Source organism: Parambassis ranga, chromosome 22 (genome assembly GCF_900634625.1).
Source record: "Parambassis ranga chromosome 22, fParRan2.1, whole genome shotgun sequence".
In the NCBI taxonomy this organism is placed as follows: Eukaryota; Metazoa; Chordata; class Actinopteri; family Ambassidae; genus Parambassis; species Parambassis ranga.
Window position 1 is genome coordinate 7,699,714 of NC_041042.1, and position 19,406 is coordinate 7,719,119.

The 19,406-nt window shown below is 43.0% G+C and overlaps 1 protein-coding gene across 1 annotated transcript in view; it reads left to right on the plus strand.

Annotated features, from left to right (window-relative positions):
- Positions 1–19,406, plus strand: part of LOC114427776 (ryanodine receptor 3) — an 84,171-nt gene that overhangs the window by 21,867 nt on the left and 42,898 nt on the right. Inside the window, exons 5-33 of the mRNA XM_028395992.1 lie at positions 134–148; positions 650–724; positions 890–968; positions 1,453–1,565; positions 2,550–2,649; positions 2,827–2,920; positions 3,759–3,833; positions 4,177–4,333; positions 4,988–5,152; positions 5,577–5,698; positions 6,536–6,716; positions 7,626–7,761; positions 8,965–9,060; positions 9,385–9,503; positions 11,080–11,213; positions 11,761–12,002; positions 12,270–12,462; positions 13,693–13,909; positions 13,997–14,101; positions 14,357–14,359; positions 15,557–15,660; positions 16,385–16,468; positions 16,816–16,975; positions 17,601–17,748; positions 17,866–18,068; positions 18,150–18,324; positions 18,680–18,888; positions 18,979–19,178; positions 19,263–19,329. Coding sequence (XP_028251793.1) covers positions 134–148; positions 650–724; positions 890–968; positions 1,453–1,565; positions 2,550–2,649; positions 2,827–2,920; positions 3,759–3,833; positions 4,177–4,333; positions 4,988–5,152; positions 5,577–5,698; positions 6,536–6,716; positions 7,626–7,761; positions 8,965–9,060; positions 9,385–9,503; positions 11,080–11,213; positions 11,761–12,002; positions 12,270–12,462; positions 13,693–13,909; positions 13,997–14,101; positions 14,357–14,359; positions 15,557–15,660; positions 16,385–16,468; positions 16,816–16,975; positions 17,601–17,748; positions 17,866–18,068; positions 18,150–18,324; positions 18,680–18,888; positions 18,979–19,178; positions 19,263–19,329 — 3,771 coding nt within the window. The remainder of the gene's footprint in view (positions 1–133; positions 149–649; positions 725–889; positions 969–1,452; positions 1,566–2,549; positions 2,650–2,826; positions 2,921–3,758; positions 3,834–4,176; positions 4,334–4,987; positions 5,153–5,576; positions 5,699–6,535; positions 6,717–7,625; positions 7,762–8,964; positions 9,061–9,384; positions 9,504–11,079; positions 11,214–11,760; positions 12,003–12,269; positions 12,463–13,692; positions 13,910–13,996; positions 14,102–14,356; positions 14,360–15,556; positions 15,661–16,384; positions 16,469–16,815; positions 16,976–17,600; positions 17,749–17,865; positions 18,069–18,149; positions 18,325–18,679; positions 18,889–18,978; positions 19,179–19,262; positions 19,330–19,406) is intronic.

Consider the following 19,406-nt stretch of genomic DNA (forward strand, 5'->3'; position numbering starts at 1 on the left):
TTTCCCTCATCACTTTACATGACTTGGTGAAAATCATGTATACCCAAGGAAGGTTTAAATACAGCAGAAAGGCTCAGGAGAACGACCGTTCTTTCTGAATAATGACACTCTTTCTTACCTTAATGCTTCCTAGAGGCTCATAAGAAAGGTGAGTAACATGGGAGGTGCTTGCCGAAGAGAAACCCGTCTTTGTCTCCTCTGCATCTCTCCCAGTAGAGATATCATTCCTCCCTCTCCTGCATCTTAACCCAATCCCAAAAGCGATGGAGTCACTCCCTGCTAATAATAAAAATTACATCGGAGACTGACAGTAGTTGTGCATCCTTCCCACATTCCTGTAGTAGGAGTGCTGGAAAGATGACCCCGTATCCTGTTCGCTCACGGATACAGGAGCCAGAAACACCATCTCCTGTGTCAAGTCAGATTGCATGTCTTCATTGGAGAGATGGGGTGGCAAACCTTCCCTTGGAGAAATGTGCCCCCAAGCGTGAGGTCATCTTCGCCGGCGAGGAGGTCCTCTCTGAGGTCAACAATCAGTGTCAGAGGTCGGGCGTAGATTGAAGCGGTTGGAGGGAGACCACTGGGGCTCTTCTGTCAGGAGCTTGTGCTGACTTGTAACTCTGTAATTGTGTGTGAATTATCTCTATAGGCAGCGCAGAGTGGAGGACACAAGACCCTACTGTACGGACATGCCATCCTCTTACGGCACTCCTTCAGCTCTATGGTAAGAGATCGCACACAATCACCATAATAAAAGCTGCATTATAACAGAAGCACAATTTAAATGTCATTAGCAGTTTAAGATGAAGAGCAGCATGTGAGCAAGGTCAACTGCACAGGAGTGTATGTATGTGACATCTCTGCCTTTTGATGTGTGTGCGGACCACAGTATCTGGCCTGTTTGAAGACATCAAGGTCACAGACAGATAAGCTGTCGTTTGATGTCGGCCTGCAGGAGGATTCAACAGGTAAAAGCAAAGCTCTGCTACAGTTTACTTTAATCCTCCTCTTTTTTCCCTCTTCGTCACTCCTGCTCTCTATCTTTGTTCTGTCTCTGTCTAACTCTCCGCTGTCTAGTTATCTTTCCTTTTGCACCTCATTTGTTCATTATTGTCTTTTCAGCATCTCAATTATTCCCTGTGGAGCAGTGTAGACACACACTGTACTGTTCTCCTGTCACTGTGCTGCATATTTGATAGTCTTGTTGTGTTATCCTAATACCCGGACCCTCTTCTTTTCTCTTGTTATTCATTTCATACCATGCAGTACAGATGAGCAGTCACTTCAGTGTGACTTGAATGAATTGTTGCCATGGTGCATCCACATGTGCCCGAGTTCTTCTGTCTGCTTTGACCTTGTTACATTATTAGCAATTACCACTGATGTCTGGGCAGCGTCTGCCTCTTATAACTGTACCAGCAACCTGTATGCCAGTGTGTTTTTCCTTTGTAGGTGAAGCTTGTTGGTGGACGATCCACCCTGCCTCCAAACAGAGATCTGAAGGAGAGAAAGTGCGCATCGGTGATGACCTCATCCTCGTCAGCGTGTCCTCAGAGCGATACCTTGTAAGTTTATTATTTGCCATTGATCCTTGGAGCTGTAGTGGAATGAGAAGCTGCAGTGTTTGGCACTTCCACGCTTAATTTCTCAGCCCTGGAGGTTGCTGCTTGTGCAGAACTCTTAGCAGGAGAACATCCTGTGCTCCCTCGATGTAACAAAATTTCAGATTATCCCAATCCTGTCACCACATGCTGCACTCACCTCATCACCTCTCTGCAGCTAAAGGCTTAACTTTAAAAGCAACAACTTTTTTTCCATCTGTATGCCTGCAAGACCACTCACAATTACTCTAAGCATAATTTGATTTGCACTAGAAATGTCTGCTTTGGTGGATTATGGTTGCTTTATAGTGCTGCCAGTGCCATCTCAAATGAGGCCCCTCTGTTATCATCCTCCTCACATCCCCATCCCATTAATAATGATTACATCCCTGCTGCACTTCTGGACTGACCTTTACAGCAAAAGGCTTCTTTTACTATTAGACCGACCTGCCCCCTGAGCTTAGTATTTTAGCACAGTGCTGTGTTAACCCTGGAAAGCATGTTCATTGTGATCCACGAAGCTGGTGACAGGAAGCAGGCGGCGTTTATCCCTCTATGCAAAGGGGGCATGGGCCGATGACCAGTATCGCCTTACAGTCACCTATGTCAATCTGGCACTCTGTCCCAGCTGTCACTGTGGTATGTGAGGACACGCAGCACCTAGGGGCTGCAGGGAGGGACGGAGGATGATCAGGACACAGCTGCCAGAAAATGTGTGTTTTTCACTGACACACACACACATAGCATTGAAATTCCCCATACGGTATGAATCCCCAAACACCAAAGGCATCTGTCAGTCCGTTTTATGGTTCCTTCAACTCACACTGGTAATCTGTTTTCATCTAGACCAACTCTAGCTGAACTGCTGATAAGTGACCATCACATTTATGGTGAATTATGTATGGCTGTGCACAAGTAAGTCAAAAGTTGCATGTGCTCTCTTCGCAGCACTTATCCATCTCCAATGGCAACATCCAAGTGGATGCTTCATTCATGCAAACTCTGTGGAACGTCCATCCTATCTGCTCTGGTAGCAACATAGAGGAAGGTAAAGACTTCAATTATATAGACATACATGTAAGAAGATGATTGAAAAATCCGTCCAGTTGTTGTCGTTCAGCGGAAATGTTTTGATACATAGATCTGTTATGATAATATTATGCAGATTATCAGGTACTGTAGACAATAAAAGATTACAATGTTTTATTCTGTTCTCCTCTAATAGGCTACCTTTTGGGTGGTCACGTGATGCGATTGTTCCATGGGCATGATGAGGTAGTGACCATCCCAGGATCAGACCAGAGCGAGGAAGAACAGAGGTGCGCAACACAGCACAGCTACAAGCTTGAACACACAGGCAGTTACACAGCACATGAGAAGCTTACTGAGCCGTGAGTTCACTATTATGCATCTGCTTTCACCACGCTTCATGAAAATGTCTTAGGACAATGTAACACTCTGCTCTCCAGGGAGCCAAAATGGCTACTGAGTTATTTTTATCTGCAGTATAGCTGCTTGGTGCCAACACGAGTAAAGGTAGGCCACAGAAAAATGGCACACTGAGCTCGAAGTGGGTCAAAACAGTGGGCAAGGCCCGTACGCACTCAGCCAGGTGCCAGGAGATGTGTGTCTTCCTCTTGGACACACACACACACACGTACACACACAGTGTCTATTTTTAGAACAGAGCATGGCAGATACAGGGGAGGTGGGATTAGATATTAATTTCTAGCTTTGGCTTTTCTTCTGGTTTTGCCCTTGAAATTCAGCAGAAGGAGCATGCTGTTCAGGGGTCTTACATTTTCTGGGGCAGATCAAACACACTCCAAGCTGTCACCAAGAGGTGATGAGCTATTTCTTTTATCTTGGGACCCAGTCACCCATATCGCTGATAGACAGTGTAGCTGTGGGTTATCAGGGCGCACATGTCTCTTTTTGAAAGATGTGATGCTGTAGTCTGCAGTAAATACAGCCTGTGTGTGTGTGTTTATGTGTCTGAGTCAAACATCTTGTCAGTAAATATTAGTGTGACAAATGAGAAGAAAGAGGTGCTATCCTTCTAAGCTAGGATGAATGACCTTGACGGTGTCAGTGGTTGCTAGACAGTTAAAGCATCCACAGACAGACCGCCCACTCATGCTTCTTTGGCATTCCCAGGATAGTCAACTATGAGACGGGTAAAGCCGGTGCCAAGGCGAGGTCCTTGTGGAGGCTGGAGCCACTTCGAATCAGGTGGGTTGTGTTTCACATGATCTACATCCTGTCTCTCACTTTGTCTTGTATTGCTTTTTCCCATTACTATTTTATTTTTCCATCTCACCTTTTTTTTCTGTTCCGGTTCCATTTCAATGTATTTATCAAAATTGTGACAATGATTTTCCTTTTTTCTAAACATACTAAGCACACACTTAGCAAAATATTTTTCTGCTATTTATTGATGTTTTGATCACAACCATGCTAGGTAAATAACAGCTGGCAACATGTTTAGATCACCTAATTAGCAGACATTCCATGGCTTATGAAATTCACTTTGTATGCATATTTAATTTTTAATGTGTTGGTGTGACCTTGACAGCTGGAGTGGGAGCCACATCCGCTGGGGCCAGCCCTTCCGACTACGCCACCTGACCACCGGTCACTACCTGGCCCTGACTGAAGACAGGGGGCTGGTGCTGCAGGACCGGGAGAGGTCTGACACCGTTGCTACGGCCTTCTGCTTCAGAGCCTCTAAGGCAAGGGCACCACACGCACTGATACAAGGGCAGAAACGCACATAGAGTATGTATGTTTGACTCCCTGCTGTTCCTCAAGGTGACCTGTGTCACAGCGGAGCAACCACACGGTTACTCATTAAATGCCAATGAGAAGGCGTTACAATGGATCACCTCTAAACCTTTTACAAATGAACCGCCCACTATCCTTGAGCTGGAAAATCACATTTTTTTTCCAAGGACAATGGAAATTACAAGACTTATTGGACCAGTGAAAGCTACACCACAGAGGTTAATTTAGCTGAACTTGCCAACTCTGACTGAACCGACCATTTAGCTATACTCTGTGTAATGGGGTTTCTAGATATGACCAGCGATTGTGAGCCAATTAGTGACCCTTCCCGTGTGGATTCAAAGCATGTATTATGGAGTATAAGTGAAGACATTTATCATCTGTCTCCCAATGTCCATTCCTGATTGTAGCTGCATGCGATCCTAATAGTAGAACAAATACAATCCTCTAACAGTGATGGGTGGAGCTGTAAACAGCAGATGCAGTTGACATGTGGTTGGTAGCTTGATTAAGAACAAATTTGCATGCAGCATGTGCACATGTTCATATTGTCCTAGCGTGCTCATACTTTGCACTGACAGCTTTGTCCCCTTCCTGTGCAGGAGAAGCTGGAGCAGAGCCCCAAGCGGGACATTGAGGGCATGGGGGTGGCCGAGATTAAATATGGGGACTCGATCTGCTTCATCATGCATGTGGCCACAGGACTCTGGCTCTCTTACCAGGCACCGGATGTCAAATCTGCTCGTCTGGGTCCTCTCAAGAGAAGAGTGAGTGGCGACAAACCCGAACCCCTCTCTGTCTTCAGATGCAGAGCACACACAAAAACAAAGTTGATAAATAAATGAGATTCCCTGAAGCAGATAATTATTTTGAGGATAATGAATTGATTTCATTATATTGGTTTGTATCCCTGCCTTGACTAAATATAAACCTTGTCCCTTGGCTAGGGTGGTAGAAGTGATAGAAATGTCTGCGTGATAATGTGCGTGACAGTGTGTCCTCTATGCAAACACAGCCAGATAGCCTGTAGTGTCAGCACCTGTGTTCCAGACATTGTAGCACAGTGTTGGCTGAGAACTACTAGAGAGGTTTCCTACATTAAATGGCTTCCTGTTTCTGGTTCTATCCCACATCTTTATCATCTCATGGCAATGTGTCACCCTCTTTCTCTCCACGTCTTGCTCTCTCAAGGCGTGCCTACACTCTGAAGGTCACATGGATGATGGTTTGACCCTCCAGCGTTGTCAACACGAAGAGTCCCGAGCAGCACGAATCATCCGCAACACCACACTGCTCTTTAAGCGATTCATCAGGTATACTGCATATTGGATGAAATTGCTCTATTACTCACTGCTGTGACGTGATTGCACAAATCACCCAATTAAACCAAATTACAGTCCACATTTGTCTTGAGCCACTTTATTAGGGTAATCTGCAGAAGACTCTGTCACCAGCTCAAGTTACATAAGCAACGCACTGATGATGGAAGGACACAATTTATAAAGATGATGTGCCACCTCATCACTGAATTACAGCTGGAGCCTAAAAACCAGACATCTCAATGCCCCCCAGACTCTCAAACAGTCCACACAGTGGTGACACTACACCCCTCCAGATCGTGAGTGAGGCTCCTGGTATAATTTTGACTGAGTGGAGTGGCACAGCCCCAGACAGCTCACTCAGTGCACCAGCCATGCGTTTCCAAATTGCAAAAACTACAGCTGCGTTACTGTTACGCACGGCCAGCGATGAATAAGCAAGACACGTAGTACGTAAGTGGATGCTTCCACCACCTTATATTTGTTATCAAAGAGCCTGCTGTCCCCTGGGTCGTGCTTGGGGGCACTCATGGCGGTAACATGTGAGAGTCTGTCAGCCTCCCCTGTGGCTGTGACACACACGTCTCCCACACACCCCTCCCACGCTTACGACAAGAGCTATTTTTAGCAGGCCAGCGGAAATCAACATTTCAGCTTGAGTGAACCTGTGGGCTAAACATTGTGTTAGTCATCGCTGCCTCTCTACAAGTCTGCACAGCCTCTCATTTCCAATGTCTTTATCTGGGGTCCTGTGCATTTGTGATGAATGGGGGGAATTTGTATTTATTTATTTATTTACTTTTTTTTCTTTTCTCTGCCTCCCACTCACAGAGACCTGGATTGTCTGGGTGTTAAGAATAGGATACTGGTCACCCTGCCTGTCGAGGAGGTGCTCCAAACTCTCAATGACCTCATCACCTATTTCCAGCTCCCTCACGCCGAGCTGGAGCACGAAGAGAGGCAGATCAAGCTGCGTTCACTCAAGAACAGGCAGAACCTCTTTAAGCAGGAAGTGAGTTTCATCATGGAGGAGGTTTTGGAAAACTTAATCACTCATGAAATCTCAGTTAATATCATGATCTCTTCCTAAGTGCATCCAAATATTACCGAGTGAGGAGCTAGAATTGAGGCAATTTTAGTAAGTGGCTACACGTGCGGCTGAGCCGCCAGCAGCAGCAGGGGACTTAGAGAAGTATGTGAAGGGCTAAAGCAATTGATTCTTTGTGGTGTGTTTCATTGCCATCTTGTATTTGGAGGCACCGCATATGATGGTGTCAGCAGTTTTAGTGTTATAAGTTTTCCCCAGGCTGGCGTGAGTGCACTGAAGCTTTCTGCTAAGCCTCCAGGCCCTAAATTGCTTTCATCAATTACAAAATGTCAGCTGCCTCACTGAGGGGCTCTACGATCAAACTATCAAAACTCTCCTTAACTTGTTTGGGCTACAATGACATTAAGTATCACCATAACCTTGAGACAACCAAATATATGAATTAGGTATTAGTAATATGTTTGTTTAACAAACATGTATGTTATCATGCATTACTGTGGTTTGAATGTACATTTGTATGCATTTCTTACTGTATTATAGACCAGAATAGCATGTCTTTGTCCCTCCCCCTATACATTACATTTATATGGTCAATTTGTCACTACAGACAGCTGACTCATGATTTTTGCTGGGCTTATAAATTATCTGCAATTTCCATTTTGTCTTTTTTATGACCTCCATTTAGCATATCTGATCACTATAGATATTTCTCTACGGTATAAATCACTGTGGAGATAGATTTCACCAAATGAAGCTCTTAATCTAATGAGAGTTTGTCATTAATATGAGACATATTTTAATGGGCGTTTGTTGTTTTCTTTCCACATGTGGTTAAATCATGTTTCTGATGTTTTTTTTGTGTGCATATCACAGGGCATGCTGACCCTGGTGTCCAACTGTATCGACCGTTTAAATGTCTACAACAGCGCCGCTCACTTCGGAGAGTGCGCTGGCTCTGAGGCCGGAGCAGCATGGAAAGACATTCTCAACCTGCTCTATGAGCTGCTGGGTAAGACGCTGGTCTACCATACACACACACACTTAGATTCCCCAGTGCAATCAATCTTGGAGTGGTTCGAAGATGAAGAAGCTGTAGTGGTTGAGTCTTGATGAAGGTCCGTGCTGACCTGGTGTTTAGTGAGCTATTTACAGCTTATACACGCATGTACACACCATAAATACTCATTTATAATGCTCACACACATGCACCCTATAGTTGGAGAGAACACTTGGAAGCACATCACATAAGCAGCAGTTCATATGATGTGCTTCCAAAAAAAATCAGTCGTCCCATGCACATAAAGGTTTAGTGTCCCCTATTGGCCTAATTTTTTTTTTTTTTTTTGCCAAATGTCAATTTTCATCCCTGTCTGTGCTGCTTTACTCTTTTGTCTGCATTCTTTCTTTGGTCCTATAGTCCAATGTCATCAGTCCTCTTTTCCAAACAGTGTTTTAACCTCTTGCACTGCCACCATATGCTCTGTCAGATACAGACAGATCTCACTAAAAAGACCTGGCAGGGAGAAAAACATGTATTTTTTTTTGCTGTTCCCCGTGTTCCTGCATGCACTGTTGTCTTCTCTCTGATGTGTACAATGTTTGTCTTGGACATTTTTTTCACCAGCTGTCAAATAAAAGATGTATCTGTGAGCAGAGCATGTCAAGCAGGCAGCCATTGTTTTTGAAATGACCCATTCTTCAGGAGAGGATCTCATATGTAAAAGTGTATCTCTCATCTTGCCACGCTGAAGGCCCTCTGCCCTCTAAGAATGTCCTTCAAGCTGTTATTTACACTGATTTCACCTCCTGGCTCGTATTAGTGTTCAAGCCACGTATCGCTGTTCTCTCGTTCCCTCCTCCACACACCTGGTCTGGTGCAGCGCTAAGTGGATTTGGGATGCCTCCCTCCTTTCTTCTCTGTCTGTCTGCATTGGATGACCTGTCTTTTTCTTGTAGGACATGTGTGGGTGTGTTTGTCTGCATATGTTTATTTTCTCCCTGGAGCACTCCTTCCTTCTATCTTAGACCTTCTCTCAAGGCAGGATCTCTGTTTTTTAACTGGTTTGGGCATTCATTTACCTTTTGGTGACATTGTTTTGTTTTTGCATAAGACACATCAGACAATGTGCTGACAAGGATCTGTCAAACCTCCAAAGCACAGTTTTTTTTTTGGTTTAAATTTTGACTTACAAACTCTCCTTGTGCCCTGCAGCGGCGTTAATCCGAGGAAATCGAAACAACTGCACCCAGTTCTCTAACAACTTGGACTGGCTGGTGAGCAAGTTGGAGAGACTGGAGTCTTCCTCAGGTACACTCATTATCATACCCACACATACTGAGCCTCCAGTGAAAGTCAAGCACTGTGAGATAACTATTGTGAGACATCACACATTCAGATCTTTTGAATGTGATCCAGCACTCCTCAGAGGGGAGTCTGTCAAAAGATGAGTATGCTGGATTAAAAATAATACAGGAATATAGGTACCTACACCTTTTAAATGTGCATTAAAGAATATACCAGCAGCACTCTCTGTCGGTCCATGTGGACTGAGCGTCTCTTTGACGGGTGTCCTCTGGTGTGTCTTTCTCTTCTGTGAATGTTAACTAATTGATGAATTTTGCGGCTGTGCAGGCATCCTGGAAGTTCTGCACTGCATTCTAATTGAGAGCCCAGAGGCACTCAACATCATCCAGAGAGGACACATTAAATCTATCATATCACTGCTCTACAAGCATGGACGCAACCACAAGGTGAGCTGTATGCAGCAGCGCTTCCCTCACATGTTAATGCAGGGGATATTTACATTGGGATATAATGTATGCATTCTGCCCGGGGATATGTTATGAAAAAGATGAGAGAGAGAGAGATAAGTAAATATTATATTTAGTCATAAGGTTATTTTGTGCATTTTCACACATTTTTTTGAAGTTGGCTTGGAGAGCAAGGTGTCAGTAAACTAAAATCTTCAACTTCCTACCTCAGTTTTACTAAATTGTACACCCTGGTCCTTTAAATGACTAGTTCAACAGTTTTTGTGCAAAGTTGCTGGCTGTGCTTATATACACTGCTCCAAAAAAGGGGAACACTTAAAGAACACAATGTAACTCCAAGTCAATCACACTTGTCCAGTTAGGATCAACACTGATTGTGAATCAGTTTCAGCTGCCATTGTGCAAATGGAACAGACAACAGGTGGAAATGAGAGGCAGTTATCAAGACAACCCCTATAAAGGAGAGGTTCAGCAGGTGCTGACCACAGACCATTTCTCTGCTCTCATCCTTTCTGCCTGATATTTTGCTAACTTTTGCATTTTGTCAGTGCTCTCAGCCCTAGAGGTAGCATGAGGCGGTGTCTACAACCCACACAAGCTGCTCAGGTAGTGCAGCTCATCCAGGATGGCACATCAATGAGAGCTGTGGCAAGAAGGTTTGCTGTGTCGGTCAGCACAGTGTCCAGAGCATGGAGGAGGCACCAAATCCAGACCTCCATGGAATAATAATTTTGATTTACATTGATCATTTTTATGTTATTTTGTTCTCAACATATTCCGCTATGAAATGAATGAAGATTTTCAACTCAAATATTTTATTCATTGAGATCTAGGATGTGTGATTTTAGTGTTCCCTTATTTGAGCAGTGTATTTACTGTAAAGGCACGACAGCTGTAATGATGATCTGTAACTCAGCCAGAACGCTGCACAGTGACAGCAACTAAAAACTTTTGAATCAGGCAAAATATGCTCAAAACTTCCTCTAAAAGTTATTTCTAGTTCTTTCCTCATTAAGTTGACTAAAATGACTTATTGGATGCACATTTATTTCCACAACACATCCCTCACAGCCTCTTTGCCAGCACTTCTTCTCTTTAGCTACTAATTGATTGTGCTTAACTTTTACCAGCATGCAAGACAGTCAGCTGGTTGGGGTCATACATCAGCTTAAATGGATCATTTTGTTATGTAAGCTGGAGAAAAGGGTCAATGATAAAGTGCAGGTGCTCTGGACTGTCACCCCTGGCTGAGCTTCCCGGCCCATTTAATTCTACAGCTCTGTTATGCAAACATCAAAGGGGGCATTATTAGACATGTTTTTTCCCCACTAAGCAGTTATTATGCAGTGGTTGTATAAAAAGAGGCTGTCCCCAGAGCAGCCCCCTGGACAGTGATTAGAGACACAGATAATTAATCATTTCTGATAAAATGGATTCATAGTCCTAGTTTAATAGGGTAAATGAAGTAAAGGTGTAATCAGTTGCACTGCTGTGTCTGTCCCCTTGATGTTGTTGCTAATTATCCTTCCTGGTGCTTGGGATTCCTTGTTTTTAGATTCTGGACGTGCTCTGCTCGCTGTGTGTGTGTAACGGTGTAGCTGTGAGAACCAATCAGAACCTCATCTGTGATCACTTATTGCCCAAGAGAGATCTGCTGATGCAAACCCAGCTGGTCAATGTTGTCCAGAGGTTAGAGATGCCATCCACACACCATGCTGCTTTTCACCATCATGCACCTCTGATATCATGGTACACCACAAAAAACAACAATTAAAAACATTTAAACTATTATAGAAGTATAAAAAAATCTATACAAGAACTAGTTTGTTTTATTTATGGTTGTGTAAAACCTCTGCTTTGTAAACACCTGTGTTTAGCAGGCTTCAGAGCACCACACATTGCATCGTGTGTGAGTGTACACTCAGCATTCCAATCCATGGACCGTGTAATTGATTGAACAACACCTAAAACAACATGACTAGTGTATGTGTACACTAAACATGATCCTCAAATTGGTATGTGGGCCATGTCCTCTCAACCAAAACGTTCAGTTGATGAAGCACAAATTATTCTAGCCCTTTTATTCTCTGACAAGAATTTCAGTAAAGAGGAGAAAATCTGAACTAACAACATTAAATCAAATCCTCTTGTCCTTTTATTTGTTTTCTTTTGAAAAATAAGATATTACTTTGTATTCATGGACGTTTGGTGAGTTCACATTTCACTTTGTTGCCAGTATGCGACCCAACATCTTCCTGGGGGTGAGTGAGGGCTCTGCTCAGTATAAGAAGTGGTACTATGAGCTGATGATCGACCAGGTGGACCACTTTGTGACCAGCGAGCCTTCCCACTTGAGAGTGGGCTGGGCCAACGCTAAAGGATATGCACCTTACCCTGGAGGAGGAGAAGGCTGGGGCGGTAACGGAGTCGGAGATGACCTCTACTCATATGGTTTTGATGGACTCCATCTCTGGTCAGGTGGGTGGTCAGAAGTATAAATTAGTGTTTGCTTGTGGCTGAGATGATAATAAGCATACATATTAAAGATGAGCGGTAACCCTGGGCAACAGCCAGGTTGCGTCTAGACAGAATCACTGCCCTGCAGGGATGAACTCCTTGCCCAGAGTGTGTAGCTGTGTGCACAAATGTGTGTGTTTCATCCATGTGTTTGCGAGCGAGATCTGAATGCTGCCAGCATCTCTCACTAGGTCATATTTCATGTAACAGTGTGTGTGTCCTGAACAGGTCGTATCCCGCGGGCGGTTGCGTCGATGAACCAGCACATCCTGACCTCAGAGGATGTGGTGAGCTGCTGTCTGGACCTGGGAGCACCCAGCATCTCTTTCAGGATCAACGGACAGCCCGTCCAGGGCATGTTTGAAAATTTCAACACAGACGGGCTCTTCTTCCCCGTTGTCAGCTTCTCCGCAGGGGTCAAGTGAGTGTTTGTTTGTTTCTCCGGTGAGTTGTATGAGGCAAGCGGACACATTTTAGTCCTCCTTGATGAATGAGCAACACACATAAGCACAGACATGTCAGACAGATGAGCACATGCCTAAAGATATAGATTTATTTATATATATATATATATATATATATATATATATATATATATATATATATATATATATAGGGGAACAGCTTTATTTTTCTCTCTGTTGCCATGGCGACTGCAGATAGTCTGATTGACAAGACTTTAAAATGGAATTTCAAGCTCCAGCAGTTTTCCATGATTCCATGATTGACTCTGACTTTGAAGAGCACAGCAGTGTTTTGCAGCTTTCACTCTGAGTCACCAAAAACTAGTCTGATTTTATTTGGACATCTAAGCCACCAGAAAGTAAATTCTTTTCCCACGGCTGGATAAAAAAAAGCAAACACGGCATATGATTTTGTAGAAAATTGCTTGTGCTTCCACAAAAAAATAGACAACACGTACATGTCTTTGAACAAATTACATTATCAGCACATACCATCATAATAATTTTCTATTATAATAAATAGTAAAAAGAATATTAATTTGCACATGGGTAAGTAACATAGCAGTTATTTACACCCAAAGGCGTAGAGCTGTCCACTCAGCTCCTGTCTCAGGTGTAAATAGCCTAATTTGTGTTGTGCAAAAGGCTACTGGGGGCAAATACTGTTTGGCTTATATTAACTGAGATTAGCCACCTCATGTGCTTAAGATGGTTATTCTATATGCAAAATACCACATATAATTTTGAGTGTATAAACGTGTCCAGACTTGTACTTGAGCCTGACCCAGTGAACGGGACAAAGCCTCTGTGGACTTTAACATGCCAGAAAGTGACAGTCACACACACCCACTCAATAATTGAGGGCTGCAGTCAGAATGTGCTTGGCTGCGTCACCACTACTACATGAGTTGCTATATTTGTCGGCCTCAGGAGAGACACTTCGCAATTCTGGCCTCAGATGTTTTCTCACACTCAGAGCTAAACTTGTCTATGTTAGAGCAGAAATATCTGAAGCTGTTTAAGTGGTGGGACAATCATTAAGTTTAACTTAATGGTTGGTTTTATTTTTATTGGCTGCTTGTATTTTATTATGTGATTAGATCTAATTTATATTTATACATGTTTCCCACAGTTATTAAATGTCCAGAAATTGTAGTGTCTTACGTCCTCTCATTTTCTCTCATTAGAGTCCGGTTCCTTTTGGGTGGTCGCCATGGCGACTTTAAGTTTCTGCCTCCATCAAGTTATGCTCCATGTTATGAGGCTCTGCTTCCCAAAGAAAAGATGAAGGTGGAGCCGGTGAAAGAGTACAAGAGAGATGTGGACGGTGTTCGAGATCTGCTGGGCACCACCCAGTTCCTGTCTCAGGCCTCCTTCATCCCCACACCTGTGGAAACCAGCCAGGTAAGCTCAGAGGGAGGAGTGTGAGGAGAGCATCATCATTTATAAGGTCAAATTTACACTGGTGTACTTTCTCACTTCTTTCCTAAGATTGTCATGCCACCTCATTTGGAGAAGGTTCGGGACAAGCTGGCTGAGAACATCCACGAATTGTGGGGAATGAATAAGATTGAGCTGGGTTGGTCATACGGCAAGGTGAGAGCAGGCAGATTGTTCATTTGCTCAGAATATTCTCTCTTACATCTCTCAGTTCAAAAGATAAATGCATAATCCATACATTTTTGCCATGTTTGTGGTGAAATAAACACCACAATTACACATTTCCTATCTGAACTTAAGTTAAGAGCTTGAAATGCATTGGTCCTTAGTAGTATTAGAACTGAACCATCACAAAAAGCCTGTATGTCATCTTGCTTTCTCTTTTATGATTTGCGGTTCACACCAAAACAGAGGGTAAGTGGAAAGAACACTTTCATTTTTCATATTCAGTGCTTTTCATATCACTCATTTAGATGATCCATTCCAGTCTGTTTGTAGGTAGCAGAGTCATTGTGTTTGTGTTTTTTAGTATAAGTCATAAATTACAAACTATTGTATCACCCAGCGGCAGAACAGGATGTTTTGGCAATTTCAGCGCAGCAATAAACCAAGAGGAAAATCTGAATTTTACCTGTCTGCATTTAGTTTTTCCTCATTTGAAATAAAAACCGATGATCTGTCAATGTGAACCCTGTGGGCACCCGTACTTTAGAATGGAAAGGGCTCACTGATGACTTCCTGGTTTATTGGAGATTAGCAAGAGGAGAACGCCAAAGTAACCTGTTTGGTAAAGGAACAGATAACAAAAGTATGTTATTATAACAGTATGGACACAGATTTTATATCTAATATACATATAAATTATAATTAAATGACCATATAAGCTGAACCCAAATCAGAATTTCTTTATTGTATGTTATTTAATTTTTTTCTATGCTCATTTTGTCAGACAGTGGTTGGGTGATAGATAAAAGATGATGTGATCCCACTGTAGCTTATTCTGTGCTGTGTAGTTGTCATTCATTGCATTTAGTTTCAGCAGCATTCTCAGTTCAAGTGCTACTGCAGAGGGAATAAGCTATAGCAGTATTGTTTGGTATTTAGCCCTGGTTGCATATAAATACCTTTTTTGTTCTTTGTTGTTAGACCCACTCACACACACACACACACACACACACACACACACAGCTGCATGTTTTCTTGGTAAACATCCACCATTGCCATGCCGCCTTCTCTAAGCAGCATCGCCAAAGGAATTGTTTGGCGTAAAGTGCAGGCTCGAGAGACGCAGTACACCTCTCACTTGGTATTCCGGCCGCACACTTGTCTATCTCCCCCAAGAAAACATGCTCTCTTGTTCCTCTTTCATAACATGTTCACTAGTGTAGACTGTTTTATCTCAGCAGGCAGCAGCACTGCAACCACATAACCACCGCCCCCCTCCTTGTTAGTTCACAATGACATTGACTTACAAGGCTGTGTATTTCATATGCATACATTTAGAAAACTTCCTCCCATGACAGATATGGAACTGTTGATTAGTAGTAATGGAAACAACAGGAGGAGCTTGATATGTTGTTTTTTTTCTTGTGATTGTGCTTTTCCTCACAGATAAGGGATGATAATAAGCGGCAGCATCCTTGCCTGGTGGATTTCTCCAAGCTGCCAGAAACAGAAAAGAACTACAATCTGCAGATGTCAACAGAAACTCTAAAGTATGTTGTGTATTATGGATTGATTTTTTTTTCCACGCTCTATTCTTGTTTTTGAAAAGGAAAAGGTGTGTGGTGTAAGGAGTCAAATGCAGAAGAAGGTATATTAATCGCAGCCAAGAAAAACAGCCCAGAAAAGAACATAAGAACAATAGCAGTGTCTATATATTACATTTTCTTCATTGTGGTCATAACAGTGCCTTTTAAATGATAAAGTGAGGGTGTGCCTTTATTAATCTTCATCTGCTGCAGTGCAAGATGTGTGTGAGTGACGCTGAGTGACATCAAACTCATTTTTGCTGACACTTTGTCCTCTTGGAAGGTGTGAAGGATATTTGTCAAACACACTTCACACTCGGTGCAATCCTCTGGGTACTGTTTGGCCTTTCTATTCTAACACATTAGGACATGCACTATTTAACCCCTGACTGCTCAATTTGAACACTTCCAGCCAGTAGCAAGAGAAGTTAGCCTTTAGAAGTCTCTGGCAGAAAGGCAATAGGCAGCCAGGGTGGGTTTATAATGTGTGTCAACATTAACAAACAGGGGGTTATTATTGTTGTTGTGGTTGTTATTTACAGGGTGGTGTTGTTACTTTTAGTTTCAGGTCACAGGTTGTGTTTAGGAAAAGCTCATGTTTAAGGTTAGGGTGATGTTACACATGGGAAGTTTTATACTGTCAAACCTTTTATATGTATGTGTGTATATATATATTTTTCCACCACAGGACCCTGCTGGCATTAGGCTGCCGTGTAGTTCAGGTGAATCCGAATGCTGAGGACTCCCTCAAAAAGATAAAACTCCCCAAGAAGTATGTGCTTTTATCTTATGACACATTTCTGAATAATTTGTATTGCAAGCATATATAGGCAAGTTTAGTCTGATTACATATTTATAAACACATAAAACACTAGGCCTGTCTATGGCAGTGCTAAAATGGATCGGTAAATCAAAAAAATGCGATTCAGCAACCATCAGAACACATCCTGCAGTATGAGGGAAAGAAAAGGATTGTTTACTGTTAACATACAGTCTAAGCTGTCATAAAGGTTTCTATCAGGCTATAAATGTGAGTAAACTAGACCTGCTGGATTGACTCTCTGTGCATCCATACTAGAGACAAATTTACTGTTTTTCATTATCTTCTCTTTCATGTAGCTACATGATGTCTAACGGTTATAAGCCGTCCCCTTTGGACCTGTCTGACATAAAACTGACTCCAGGTCAGGAACTGCTGGTTGACAAACTGGCCGAAAATGCACACAATGTGTGGGCCAAGGACCGCATCAAACAGGGATGGACCTACGGCATTCAGCAGGTATGCTCAAATACAGCCTGTGTTTGCAAAAGGCAGATCATAGATAATACTAATACATCAGATGTTCTTGATTCTCCTTAATGGTTTAAAGTATAAATCATTATACCTTACACAGTAAGATTGTCAGCAGTAAAGAGCAACAAGATACAGAACATACAGAACGCACTGCATACTGCACCCTGCTTTGTCATTTAGGCCCTGGACAATATGTAACTGAGTGCTTTGGAACAATGCCCGTCAAAGACTTTCAGTGACAGCAGAGACATAATTTCAGAGCAAACTAAAGAACCTGCATCCTACTGGAATATGTCAAGATTTAGATTTAAGCTCACAAATCTGCGTAAGTAGTCCAAATATGATATGCCTATAATTATGCCTTGACCCCCAGTTGGAGTAATGCCAAGGGAAATGACACAGAAAAAAATAAAGGATTTGATGAGCAGCAATAGCCCTAAGGCAATAAATGGCCAATTAACTTCTCAATTACTGGGATTGACATAACGTCCTAACAAACACCACAGCTGTAAGACTAAGCCGGCTCCCTTGAGTCAGCCTACATCTGATGAGATAAACAGGGATGGGTTTTCAGCAAATGAGTGCATAACATTCCCTCTTCATTGTGCAGGATCTGAAGAGTAAGCGAAACCCGCGCCTGGTTCCTTATGTTCTGCTGGATGAACGTACCAAGAAATCAAACAGGGACAGCCTGCGGGAGGCTATCCGCACTCTGATTGGCTATGGGTACAACATCGAGCCCTCGGATCAGGAAGGCGGTGGGTCTTACTTACAGAAGAGGATTTAAGATTCTGTCTTCCACTCTTTTTTAGTTGATGTTTACTATGCATATCTTTGTTAATGGTTTGTTTACTGTCTGTCTCACTGTCCAGTAGGACAGGTGGTTGAGCGCCTCAGCATTGATAAGATCCGCTTCTTCAGAGTGGAGAGAACGTACGCTGTGAAGGACGGGAAGTGGTATTTTGAATTTGAGGCTGTGACAGGAGGGGACATGAGAGTGGGCTGGGCCAGACCCGGATGTAAGCCCGATGTGGAGCTCGGCACAGATGAGCTTGCGTTCGTCTTTGATGGATACAGAGTGAGCTGTCAACCCAATCTACATGTAACGATGTGTGTTATTTGCTCTATTGTTTAATCTGTGTGCCTGCACTGTGCATAGGGCCACTGTCTGAACATGGGCAGTCGGTTGTTTGGACGCTGCTGGCACGCTGGTGATGTGGTGGGCTGTATGATCAACATGGAGGACAAGTCCATGATCTTCACTCTCAATGGAGAGATCCTGATCACCACTAAGGGCTCTGAACTCTGCTTCACTGACTTTGAAACAGAAGATGGTGAGAGAGGACATGTGTAAATGTGCATATGATGTGAGCGAGTTAGCTTAAGGTCAGGGACTGTCAGGCTGATAAGGTGATAACAGAACAGAGTTGTTGGGCAGTACTCATCTTTTAATAAAGCCTTCACATGCAGAGCGGGGAGCTTTAACCCACAATGACCATGCTGAGGATGTAAGTTAAAAATAAGTGGCTCCCTGCAATGGAATCACCCTTATTTAATGTGACACTTGTAAATTGCCTTTTTTTCAAAAGCTGGATTGATTTTCTCCTGCTGTGTGTGTGTTCTGTGAGCTTTTATTCTTTCTCTCTCCTCCTCTCTCCACTCATTTTCTTCCCTTTGGCTGTCCTTCAGGGTTTATTCCGGTGTGTAGTTTCGGCCTGGCTCAGGTGGGTCGTATGAATCTGGGGAAAGATGCTAGCACCTTTAAGTACTACACCATGTGCGGCCTGCAGGAGGGATTTCAACCCTTTGCTGTCAACATGAACCGTGAGGTCACGATGTGGTTCAGCAAGCGTCTGCCTACATTTGTCAATGTGCCAAAGGACCACAACCACATCGCAGTAAGAGGAAAACAAACAAAACAAAAACATCTGACATTAAAATGACAAACTAAACAATGAAATGGCTATAAATATTTTTTGTATTTACAGGTTACCAGGATTGATGGCACCATTGACAGCCCTCCATGTTTGAAAGTCACCCACAAGACATTTGGTACCCAGAACAGTAATGCTGACATGGTGTTCTGTCGTCTGAGCATGCCTGTGGAGTTTCACTCCTTCTTTAAGTCCAGTCCTGTAGTAGACATGAACGGAGTGCATGAAGACGACACCCTCAAAGTTAAACACAGGTGCTGATCTACTCAGACTATGTTATATTAGCCCAATGCAAAAGTGATGATATATATATATCAACTCTTGAATGTGGTTTCTAGATATCCTTTGAGATCAGTGAGGCACAGCGATGAAAGCAGACGAGTGGACTACAGCAGCATCACCACGGTACTGAATCCGTCTGATAGCACCTTTTAATCATCACCCACAGAGTTGAGCTGGCTAACTGTTCTTTTCCTCTGTTA